We start from the raw sequence: 11897 nt of genomic DNA, 5'->3' as shown, positions 1-11897 counted from the left end.
TGCTCTGACAGCTGGTGCTTAAAGCTAGTGAAGGATATATGAGTCTCCAGCTTCAGAGATTTTTGCAGTTCGATCCAGTCATTGGCAGAAGAGAACTGGAAGGAAAGAAAGGTAAGGTTGATCAGCACTTTATCGCAAGTGGTCTTTCCTTGAAACCAGAGGAGACAGATAGACCCAACATTCAGACCACAGCAGCCAACAGCAACATGTCACAACCTCACAGGCCCACAGTACAGACCTGGTATTTGTAGCCAGCTGTTGCTTTAGAGTATGGAACTATGAATTCTAGACCAGAACTCATCCTCCAGATGGCTCCTCCAGATGGCTCCTCCAGATGGGTTTAGGGAAACTGGCCAACACAATGTGTTTGTTGTTGGAGGCAATGGGTTCTATACGTAGGGAAGGGGGGAAAAAAATGAACAATGAAGACGAGATCTAGGAATTAAGATGTTTGAAGAGATGGGTAGCTATGTTTCCTGGCTGGTGTCAATCTGACTGGTAGGTATGTTTCCTGGCTGGTGTCAGTCAGACTGGTAGTTATGCTTCCTGGGGGGACTGACGAGGGAAGGGGACTGAGGGGAGGAAGGGGACTGACGAGGGAAGGGGACTGACGAGGGAAGGGAACTGTGGGGGGAAGGGGACTGACGAGGGAAGGGGACTGTGGGGGGGAAGGGGACTGACGAGGGAAGGGGACTGAGGGGAGGAAGGGGACTGACGAGGGAAGGAAGGGGACTGAGGGGAGGGAGGGGACTGACGAGGGAAGGAAGGGGACTGAGGGGGAAGGGGACTGACGAGGGAAGGGGACTGACGAGGGAAGGGGACTGTGGGGAGGAAGGGGACTGACGAGGGAAGGGGACTGAGGGGAGGAAGGGGACTGACGAGGGAAGGGGACTGTGGGGAGGAAGGGGACTGACGAGGGAAGGGGACTGAGGGGAGGAAGGGGACTGACGAGGGAAGGGGACTGACGAGGCAAGGGGACTGAGGGGAGGAAGGGGACTGACGAGGGAAGGGGACTGACGAGGGAAGGGGACTGAGGGGAGGAAGGGGACTGACGGGGGAAGGGGACTGACGAGGGAAGGGGACTGACAAGGGAAGGGGACTGAGGGGGGGGAACACACAGAGGGCATCTTAAAGGAACCAATTGCTATCTATATGATGCCCCTTGATGTTTGTGTCATTATTTTAACCTCCTCCTATTTTGATTACAGGTTCAGTAAAAAGTCTACTACATGTAGCCTATTGGTTAGAAGCATTTGTCAAGTAACCGAAAGGTTGCTGTCTCTAATCCCCGAGCTGACAAGGTAAAGATATGTCGTTCTCCCCCCTGAACAAGGCAGTTAATCCACTGTTTCCCCGGTAGGCTGTCATTGTAAAATAAGAGTTTGTTCTTAAATGAGTTAAATTAAATAAAACATCTCTCATTATGTCCAGACACTCACTCATTTCATTTAAATATTTTTGTTCCATAAGGAGTCAATGGCTGCTCCCTTTCCCTACATGGTCCTATTGACCCTGGTCAAAACGTGTGTACTATATAGGGAATCGGGCCCCATTTGGGACGTGGTCATTCTCTTCGGTAGGCTATGGCAGTGGGCATGATCTATTGGGAAACAGTATATGTGACACCTCATGATGTAACACGCACGTGTGTGTCCATGTGCTTCTCTCTCTGTGTGTGTGTGTGTGTGTGTGTGTGTGTGTGTGTGTGTGTGTGTGTGTGTGTGTGTGTCCATGTGCTTCTCTGTGTGTGTGTCCGTCCATGTGCTTCTCTCTGTGTGTGTGTGTGCGCACTGTGTGCGTGTGTGTGTGTGTGTGTGTGTGTGTGTGTGTGTGTGTGTGAGAGATTCAGAACATCTCTAGACTGTTTGGTGAAAGTAAATCCAGGGTCTCGAGTTGTATTACCTGCTCTGTCAGCAGGGGGGTATCTCATCCTAACCAAAACAAACATTAAATCCCCTCTTAGTAATCAAAGCTCTGACAGGTTAGTGGGGGTGGGATCAGTAGTCATACTCTGAGACACTTTATGAATACTACCCATAATCGTCAGTAAATGAGCTGAGATTTTATTTACTTTTGTCGCCATCTAGTGGTTGAAATCATTAAGCTAACGCAAGGTGGCGGTAGTCAGCAAACAGCAGGTCTGCGACATGTTACTTTCCGTCCGTCAATGTAGAAGAAGAGTATGACGCATGCGCATGTCACCTCGGACGTGATATTTGAAAGTTGTTGATATTTTCCGAGTTGGATGATCAATCTTTGAAAACATCAGGTAGGTTTTCTGCAACACCTGTACAAATTAATTTCTAGCTGTTTGTTATGATTATCAGTTTTTTTTCGTACTGCAGCTTCTATCCACAACTTTCAGTGTTTGCGAGCTAGCCACTAGTTAGCTAACGTTAGCTAGCGACCTAACGGTACTGCCCCAGTATCCAAATATATTTATAGGTTACCCTTCTTGTCTGTGCAGTAGGCAATGTACAGTCTTACCTATGGATCTCGGGTCTATGAAATTGGTTATCAGCCTAATCAATGACACCTACAGAAAACAACTTGGAAGAGTTGTCACAGCGAGTAACATTACTCCCATTTCATGGACCCAAGATCCACAGGGAAGGCTGTACATTATGATGTAAGTATGGACCCAAGAACCATAGGTAAGGCTGTACATTACGATGTAAGTATGGACCCAAGAACCATAGGTAAGGCTGTACATTATGATGTAAGTATGGACCCAAGAACCATAGGTAAGGCTGTACATTACGATGTAAGTATGGACCCAAGAACCATAGGTAAGGCTGTACATTACGATGTAAGTATGGACCCAAGAACCATAGGTAAGGCTGTACATTACGATGTAAGTATGGACCCAAGAACCATAGGTAAGGCTGTACATTACGATGTAGGTATGGACCCAAGAACCATAGGTAAGGCTGTACATTACGATGTAAGTATGGACCCAAGAACCATAGGTAAGGCTGTACATTACGATGTAAGTATGGACCCAAGAACCATAGGTAAGGCTGTACATTACGATGTAAGTATGGACCCAAGAACCATAGGTAAGGCTGTACATTACGATGTAAGTATGGACCCAAGAACCATAGGTAAGGCTGTACATTACGATGTAAGTATGGACCCAAGAACCATAGGTAAGGCTGTACATTACGATGTAAGTATGGACCCAAGAACCATAGGTAAGGCTGTACATTACGATGTAAGTATGGACCCAAGAACCATAGGTAAGGCTGTACATTACGATGTAAGTATGGACCCACTACAATTCTGAAGTCTAATACATCAACAAAACTGATTTAAAAAAAAAAAAAAAACTTTGTGTGTAAAATGATTGTCTTTTGTTTAATTTATATAACAGCATTCCAACCTTGTTTTCCATTATCCAGACCAAATATGGCACATTACACTGTCCGTTTGAATCACTTTCAATGGGGGACCTGAAGGCAAAATGCAAATTCCACTGTTGTGTCTCATCTTCATTGTGGCTAGCTTCACACAGTCTCTTCTCTAACGCACAGGGCCCGGCTTCCCAATAGCGATATAATTTAGGTTTACGAGTGTTTTTAAATATGCATATTTCCCAAACCTCCATGGAGAGCGAACGTCGTTGAACTATGTGTTGATACTGACAGGATGGAAAGGTCGGCAATGCTTTCTCCATTTAGATGTTACCTTTGCATTAGAATTGTTCCACTATATACTGAGGACAGATCAGCTCCTCGAGAGATACAGTATTATCACCTATGACTGCAAATATTGAGGCGGAGTATTGTAATGCTTATCCTATAATGCACTAAATCACGATTTAGCACATCAACATTTGCACACATGTTACACATCATATATATATATATATATATATATATATATATATATATATATTGAGACCAAAATTTGACAGTAGCCTATAATTAGCGAAATATAACTCAATACGATTTAAATATATAGGCCAAAAGCCTGTACTTTGTGTATCTTTTAATGCAGACATATTTTTAAAAACTGTTCGCTTGTTTGTAACAATTGCAAAGTCATTGGCAACTTAGTATTTGTAGTCAACTTCGTCAGAGAAGAAGAAGCAAAGCGAGAGGTTTCACTCTCACGGCTCGCCAAAATCTGTCCAAAATAAGCACAATGTGTTTCTATGTGCATGGAGTCGAGGAATCAATTATTTTGGAGTCAGCGAAGTCCTGTATGCAATACTTTGAGAAGTTAAATGAGAAGGAAATGCAAACTTTGTGGAAGAATTCAGGTACAGTAATGTAGGACAGGTTCAGTAGTGGTAGTACAGGTTCAGTAGTGATAGGACAGGTACAGTAATGTAGGACAGGTTCAGTAGTGGTAGGACAGGTTCAGTAGTGGTAGGACAGGTTCAGTAGTGGTAGGACAGGTTTGGTAGTGGTAGGACAGGTTAAGTCATGTTTAGCCATCTGAAAGGAACCCAAACTGTTGCTGGCAGCAGTGCAGTTGCATTGTGAATTCACATGAAATGTTATACATTTTTCTTATCATTAAAAAATAAATAAATGGCTGTTTTAAATGTTAAGAAAAAATGTCAATTTGTCACATCCCTCGTCAGGTGAAGTTTGGTCTGAATTGGATGTTTGGTACTATATTGATGAAATATCATCTGAATTATAAAAATTAAAATGGCCAATTTGGATCAGTGAGCTTAATTTCATTTAATTTTCACAAAATAAAGTTTCAGAAATACCAATCTTATCTGTTTCTAACTGCAGAAACAATTTCAGAACAATCTAAACGATATCTTGCTGAAATGACAAAGAACAAATGTGTTTTTATTTTTTTCACGTACACATCTCATTTTCAATAGTTTCTTATCTCAATGACATATGCCCACCTGTAAAACCATGTTAGGTCATTGACCTTCCCATTAGAATTACACAGATTTTATTTTTTTACATGACTATTTCCAGTTATGGGTGTTTCTCAATAGATCACTGTCCTGATGAGCTACAGGTCTACAGACAGGTGTTGTGGGGTATTTTAAATATGTATCCTTTCACAGCTGTGGTTATTTATTCAGATCAAATGTTCTCTAACTCTACATGATGACTCCTTGCTGTCCCGAGTCCACCTGACCGTGCTGCTGCTCCAGTTTCAACTGTTCTGCCTTATTATTATTCGACCATGCTGGTCATTTATGAACATTTGAACATCTTGGCCATGTTCTGTTATAATCTCCACCCGGCACAGCCAGAAGAGGACTGGCCACCCCTCATAGCCTGGTTCCTCTCTAGGTTTCTTCCTAGGTTTTGGCCTTTCTAGGGAGTTTTTCCTAGCCACCGTGCTTCTACACCTGCATTGCTTGCTGTTTGGGGTTTTAGGCTGGGTTTCTGTACAGCACTTTGAGATATCAGCTGATGTGCTTTGAACTCTAATAGTGAAAAATATTTACAATATTGCACTTTGTTTGTATATGCCTTCCACTAGGTGGAGCTCTTACCGTGTGGATATATATTGTTTAATTGTTTTATTTAACATTTATTTCACTAGGCAGCAGTGTTACCGTTTCTGAAATAGAGATGATAAGTTAGCGAGCTACTTCATCGTTTGCAGGCAGTTCTCTCCACGTAGCAATGTTTACCGTTTACTTTTTCCTAGCCACTGTGCTTCTACACCTGCATTGCTTGCTGTTTGGGGTTTTAGGCTGGGTTTCCGTACAGCACTTTGAGATATCAGCTGATGTACGAAGGGCTATATAAATGCATTTGATTTGATTTGATTTTACTGTAGCTTCCTTATTCAAACAAGTCGAGCACTTGCTATTATTTATCCGATATTCATCCATATTATTGAAACTGCAGTTAATTTGTACTTTTTTTTTTGTTTGTTTTATAGGCTCCTTCAACCATGTCGTCCAGATTAGGAGGTAGGTCCTCTCCCATCTCCCCTGTCCTGTTCCTGGCAGTAGACGGTGAACCCATGCGATTCTTCCTACGCCCCGGTCCCACCAAGGTTCGACTGCAGCCCATCATCAAGGCTGGTGGAGGCCTGGTGTGCAGGGCCCAGGAGCCTGGGGCTTTCCTACTGATTGACCCAGAGGAGATGGGATCCGTTGTGGGTTCGGCAGCCCACTGGTACGTGTCCACCCAGTACATCCGGGACTGCATGGAGAAGAATCAGCAGCTGGAGGTGGAGGATTACCGCTTCAAGCCTGACAACGTAAAGGTAACTTGATATAGAGAAGGGTTCTCCCCAGGATTTATTTAACAATGGGGTGGGGCTGTAAATTACAGTGAACTCCAAAACTATTGGGACAGTGACACATTGTGTGTTGTTTTGGCTCTGTACCATTACAATAACAGGGGAGGTTAGCATTTTATATCATACCCCCAAGACATGCTAACCTCTCACCATTACAATAACAGAGGAGGTTAGCATTTTATATCATACCTCCAAGACATGCTAACCTCTCACCATTAACAGGGGAGGTTAGCATTTTATATCATAACTCCAAGACATGCTAACCTCTCACCATTATAATAACAGGGGAGGTTAGCATTTTATATCATACCTCCAAGACTTGCTAACCTCTCACCATTATAATAACAGGGGAGGTTAGCATTTTATATCATACCTCCAAGACATGCTAACCTCTCACCATTACAATAACAGGGGAGGTTAGCATTTTACATCATACCTCCAAGACATGCTAACCTCTCACCATTATAATAACAGGGGAGGTTAGCATTTTACATCATACCTCCAAGACATGCTAATCTCTCACCATTACAATAACAGGGGAGGTTAGCATTTTACATCATACCTCCAAGACATGCTAACCTCTCACCATTATAATAACAGGGGAGGTTGGAATTTTATATCATACCTCCAAGACATGCTAACCTCTCACCATTATAATAACAGGGGAGGTTAGCATTTTATATCATACCTCCAAGACTTGCTAACCTCTCACCATTACAATAACAGGGGAGGTTAGCATTTTACATCATACCTCCAAGACATGCTAACCTCTCACCATTATAATAACAGGGGAGGTTGGAATTTTATATCATACCTCCAAGACATGCTAACCTCTCACCATTATAATAACAGGGGAGGTTAGCATTTTATATCATACCTCCAAGACATGCTAACCTCTCACCATTACAATAACAGGGGAGGTTAGCATGTTATATCATACCTCCAAGACATGCTAACCTCTCACCATTACAATAACAGGGGAGGTTAGCATTTTATATCATACCTCCAAGACATGCTAACCTCTCACCATTATAATAACAGGGGAGGTTAGCATTTTATATCATACCTCCAAGACATGCTAACCTCTCACCATTACAATAACAGGGGAGGTTAGCATGTTATATCATACCTCCAAGACATGCTAACCTCTCACCATTACAATAACAGCGGAGATTAGCATGTTATATCATACCACCAAGACATGCTAACCTCTCACCATTACAATAACAATAAACTCTCTCCCTATGTACAGGCGAACGTCCAGACCAGGTCAGGGAAACAGAGCATAGGTAGCATCGGACGAATGGGCTACACTCCGGAGGAGGATAAGGCCATTATGACGTACATCTGTGAGCACAAGCGTGAGTCGCATGGGAACAAGGTATGGCAGGAGATGGCGAAGAATGGTCTGACCTGTCACAGCTGGCAGTCGATGAAGGACCGTTACCTTAAACAGCTCGCTAAAAGACAACCTGAGCCTCGGGACGGCAGGGGAAGGAACAGAATGGTCGCCACTGCTGCTTCGGAGGAGAAAGGAGAGAACTCGTTTGAGAAAGAGAGAGAGAAAGACATCCCACCACTGACTTCCTCACGTCAGAAAGACTCTCGACAGCCTGATATTATTATGCCGTTGGCCCAAGAGTCAGACGCCTCGAAGACTTCCTCTGAATCCAAACTCCCTCGGGCATCATCCTCATCATCATCAGACACTGGTCTCCAACTCCCACAGAAGTCCCCTCAGAAAGACCAGGCTCAGTGCTGTCCTGAAGGACCGGGAACAGAGGAATCAACTGTGGAACCAGAGAGAGGTCCCTCGTCCCAGCTAGAGCCACCAGCAGACCCTGCCCAGTCTGACACTACAACACCCCAGCTGGTCCCTTCTAAGAGACTCCACCAGCCCTCTCGTCCTGGGGGCAAACACACACATCCCCAGACTGAGGAGGCAGCAGCCACCCCCTCACTTAAAAGAGCCAGGTTAAATAGTGGAGCAGTGGTGGTGGTCTTGGAGAAAAGGGATTCAGTTGTTACATCAGGTAGGGTTATGGTTGAATAACTGATAGGACTACACCTCTCTCTAGATCTGTCTGTCTGTCTCTCACTTTCTCTCTGTGTCTCTCTCTCACTTTCTCTCTGTCTTTGTCTCTCACTTTTTCTCTGTCTTTGTCTCTCACTTTCTCTCTGTCTTTGTCTCTCTCTGTGTTAGTTATAAAATGTATTTTGTTCTTACTTCAGGAGAGAAGGCAACAAGCGCCAACACGACAGAGGGGCAGCTGGGAAAGAAAAAGGCCAACAAGCGAAAACTGGGCATCCTCGAGAGTGCAGTGAGAGAATTTGAGGGGTCAGATGAGGTATGATAATCTGTGACACCTAGGCTAGTTATTACACATGTAGGACCTATAGTCAGGAAGAACCCTGTGGTCCAATCTCTGATGTTTAGGACCAAGAGTCAGGAAGAACCCTGGACAGATTGGGAAAACCTCCTGTCCTCACTCATACTGAATACAAAAGCTGACTGTATTTATTGTTCAGCCTATTGAACACGGACCTGTATTAGAATGTCAGTGGTTGTATTCATTAGTGCACAATGTAGCAAAAGGTATTGCAACAGAAAATGAAAACAAACGTTACTGTCGGGTTTGGTTCCTTGTACTGACAGTTGTTTCCTTTTCCTAGTCAGGGAATGAGGATGACGATGATACTCCAGACCTGGCTGAGATTCCCGGCCTGGGACTGGTGCAGGGCCAGCAGACTCAGACACCAGTAGCTGCCCCCCAGACAGAGAATAGCTCTGCTCAGATACAGCCCCAGCCTGCTGCCCAAGTGAAGAGCTCAGAGACCCAGCCTGAGGGCCAACAACTACCTGAGGCCAGTGGTCCCGCAATGAGTGGGTCGGCCTCAAATGCACCAACGGTCCCAAATGCACCTGCAACGAGTATCCATGTCCCGAAAGACCCTGCTATCCCGTCCACTTCGAAAGTTCCTCACCTGTTCCTGTTTGAGCGTGACTCCCAACAGGTAAGAAGGGGCAGACTCCATTGAGATTTTTCAATAACTTTATTTTAGCTTCAGTGATGCTGTTTTTATGACACATTGTGTTTTTTTTTTGTGGTTCTTTTCCCTTCTACTGTTTCTTGTTTGCTTTTACTTCTTATTATTTTACTGTAAAATGTACTGTAAAATGTACTGTAAAATTTGTTTTGATACGATTTGAGGCGGAGGAAGAGGAGCCTTCCCAGCCCTTCACCCAACTCCAGCTCCAGGAGGCCAAGCGGCTGGTCCTCAGCCTGATGAGGGAATCCAAACTGGGGCTGGTCGCTGTCACCAAGGCGCTCCTGAAAAACAGTGGAGATGTCTCCGCTGTCCTGAGAGACTCACTGATGATGCCTAACGTAGGTAGGTAGCCCGGTGACTAAGGAGGTGGTGGTAAAGTTGCCCGGTTTTGCCCGGTTTAAGTCCCAGACTGGTGATTGGGGGTGATTTGATCTGAACGGCTGCTGGGTTCAAATCCCCCCCCCCAAAACATTGAGTAAGGCATGTAACCCATAACATGCGCTCTATCCAGGGTCGCTTCACTGCTGTTTGACCCTGTGCTTCTCTTAACTGTGTATGCTATGGTATGGAGGGGGAGGGGGGGTGTGTGTTAATGAACAGAAGACACATATTGTTCACTGTAACATATGGACACTAAAGTCATATTGTGTTATTGTAGGGAACGGGGTTCAGCAGGGCCCTCAATGGGAACGTCATGACGACCGCCTGCTGCTGTCGGCTGATCCTTCGGAACTCCAGAACAAGTTTGGGGAAGAGGGAGTGGCCAAGAGGATGGCTTTCCTCTATGCAGAGTGACACTAGGGGGGGTTCAATAGTATGCAACGTTGTGCTACCTTTAGTTCTGAACAACACGTTTCCACCCCCCCCTCCCCCCAAAAAATGATACCCACCGTTCTTCAACATTCTTTGAGGTATGATTGCTCCTGTTTGGTCGGTGTGGCCTGATCAATATGGGTCTGACATTATCATTTTAAAATCGCAAAATTTCATGTAGCCAGCACACCATAAACAATCGTACCTCTGGGCTAACAATAATTACAATGTTGTTTCCTACTAAACGCGTTCCTGTGTTGTAATGGATAAAAACAGGAAGGACTACCTTAGCCCTTGATCATGACTGACAGTTCTATTCTATTATAAAATAAGAGTCCTTGGACGAAGGCACATTCTGTACGGGAGAGTTTTGTCAAAGAGTTCCGACGCTCGGTCTGAACATTTAATGAGCATCGTTTTGCGGTACGGTTTTGGAAGCATCAGGACTTAATCTTTCATTTAAGCAAGAAGGCTAAATTCATACACACCTTTTATAGGGTTCCCAAACGGCCGTATCTCCATTTAAGCACTAGTTTAGGGAAAAGATACGGAGGACAGAGTGGATAACTAACCTGTGCTAGTTAGTTATCAGCGTCTCCGAACAGCTGTGTGTAAATGGAAGATGACACACGGTGTTGTCACTGAAAAATACTGTCGGGGAGTTTTGTTAAGTGCCCCCCCGACACTCGGTCTGAACATTTAACACGCATCACTTATGGTACTGTTTTTGGAAGCGTAAGGCCCTTATCTTAACAAAAAAAAGGTTGAATTGATACACACTGTTTTAGGGTTAGCGTTCCCACAATGCCATATTACAGAGCTTGTTTACGGAAGACAGAGTGGACTACCTGTGCTAATTTAGATAGCTTCATCTCCTGTGTGTAAACGATGGACGCCACAAACGTGTTGTCACTATAAAATATGGTCGGATGCAACTGTGTTAAAACAGTGTAAGTGTGTATTTTGAAATTGTGAAATTATTTTTGGACGTGATATGAAAGTAGAGGGATTTTTATTTTTCTAGAACCGTACCGCAATTGGGAATCGTTTCACGTTTAGATGGAGTGTTTTGTCTGTTCTGGCTTCCAGGGCCACTTCACCTTTAACAGAACATGTTAGGTCCTTGGACTAAGGAAAAACATTGGGCTTATTATAGTCAGTCCATTATTGGGCTATGAAATGCCATGTCCCATGTAAGATGGCACATTTTAACTTGTAATATTTTAACTTTTGTAATGTGTCTGTTTGGAATTCAAAATGTGCTATTTTTTTTCTCAATAGTAAACATGCTACATATGTGAAATATACTGTATGCATATGATGATTTGTGACAATCTGCCAATGTAATAAAATAACTGATGTAATTCGCTTCATAAGTAATCTTAACTTGCTTGATTTCTGTAGCCAATTTAGTGATAATATTCATTTTGAGTAAATTAGTGGGAGATGGGTATATGGGTTGCCGAATAGTACCAGTATTTTAAGAATATTTAGTAGCTTGTGCAAAATATATGACAAATGGCAACAATACTACCTACCATACACAACACATCACACCACCGTGTCATTTTTGGACCACTATCTACTACCCCGACGGAATATATATCTCATCAGCCCATTCGCGTTCCGCAATGAGATCTATTTTGGACCATCTGGTACTCCGTGACTTCGAATCGCTTGACAATAATAGGATTGTTAAACATTTTAAAAAGGGGGGGGAAGTGATCGTCTGAGGGCAATAACCGCACATTTTTGTCCAAAAGAGCATAATTGATATTTAAATTTACGTTATT

At 43.7% G+C, this 11897-nt stretch overlaps 1 protein-coding gene across 2 annotated transcripts; it reads left to right on the top strand.

The window, feature by feature from the left end:
* The first annotated feature begins 2128 nt into the window (after positions 1-2128).
* Positions 2129-11480, top strand: terf2ip (telomeric repeat binding factor 2, interacting protein). Of its 2 annotated transcripts, none has more exons than XM_035759303.2 (7): positions 2129-2269; positions 5875-6204; positions 7493-8273; positions 8473-8588; positions 8914-9255; positions 9453-9633; positions 9950-11480. In XM_035759303.2, the coding sequence occupies exons 2-7, from the start codon at positions 5887-5889 to the stop codon at positions 10084-10086; spliced, it is 1875 nt and encodes a 624-aa protein (XP_035615196.1). In that variant the 5' UTR covers positions 2129-2269; positions 5875-5886; the 3' UTR covers positions 10087-11480. The 2 variants fall into 2 exon arrangements, with proteins under 2 accessions (XP_035615196.1, XP_035615195.1); XM_035759302.2 differs by lacking the exon at positions 2129-2269 and adding an exon at positions 4775-5720.
* Positions 11481-11897: the final 417 nt, after the last annotated feature.

Source organism: Oncorhynchus keta, chromosome 21, assembly GCF_023373465.1.
Source record: "Oncorhynchus keta strain PuntledgeMale-10-30-2019 chromosome 21, Oket_V2, whole genome shotgun sequence".
NCBI lineage: Eukaryota > Metazoa > Chordata > Actinopteri > Salmoniformes > Salmonidae > Oncorhynchus > Oncorhynchus keta.
Note: the sequence above shows the minus strand (reverse complement) of the source record. Positions and strands in the feature narration are given on the sequence as shown.

Excerpts from the sequence above, each read along its gene's own strand:
- terf2ip (XM_035759302.2), top strand. The coding sequence starts at position 5,613 with ATGTTTACCGTTTACTTTTTCCTAGCCACTGTGCTTCTACACCTGCAT. Across the intron at positions 8,589-8,913 it reads AATTTGAGGGGTCAGATGAG|TCAGGGAATGAGGATGACGA; the intron begins GTATGATAATCT and ends TCCTTTTCCTAG. Across the intron at positions 9,256-9,452 it reads TTGAGCGTGACTCCCAACAG|GCGGAGGAAGAGGAGCCTTC; the intron begins GTAAGAAGGGGC and ends ATACGATTTGAG.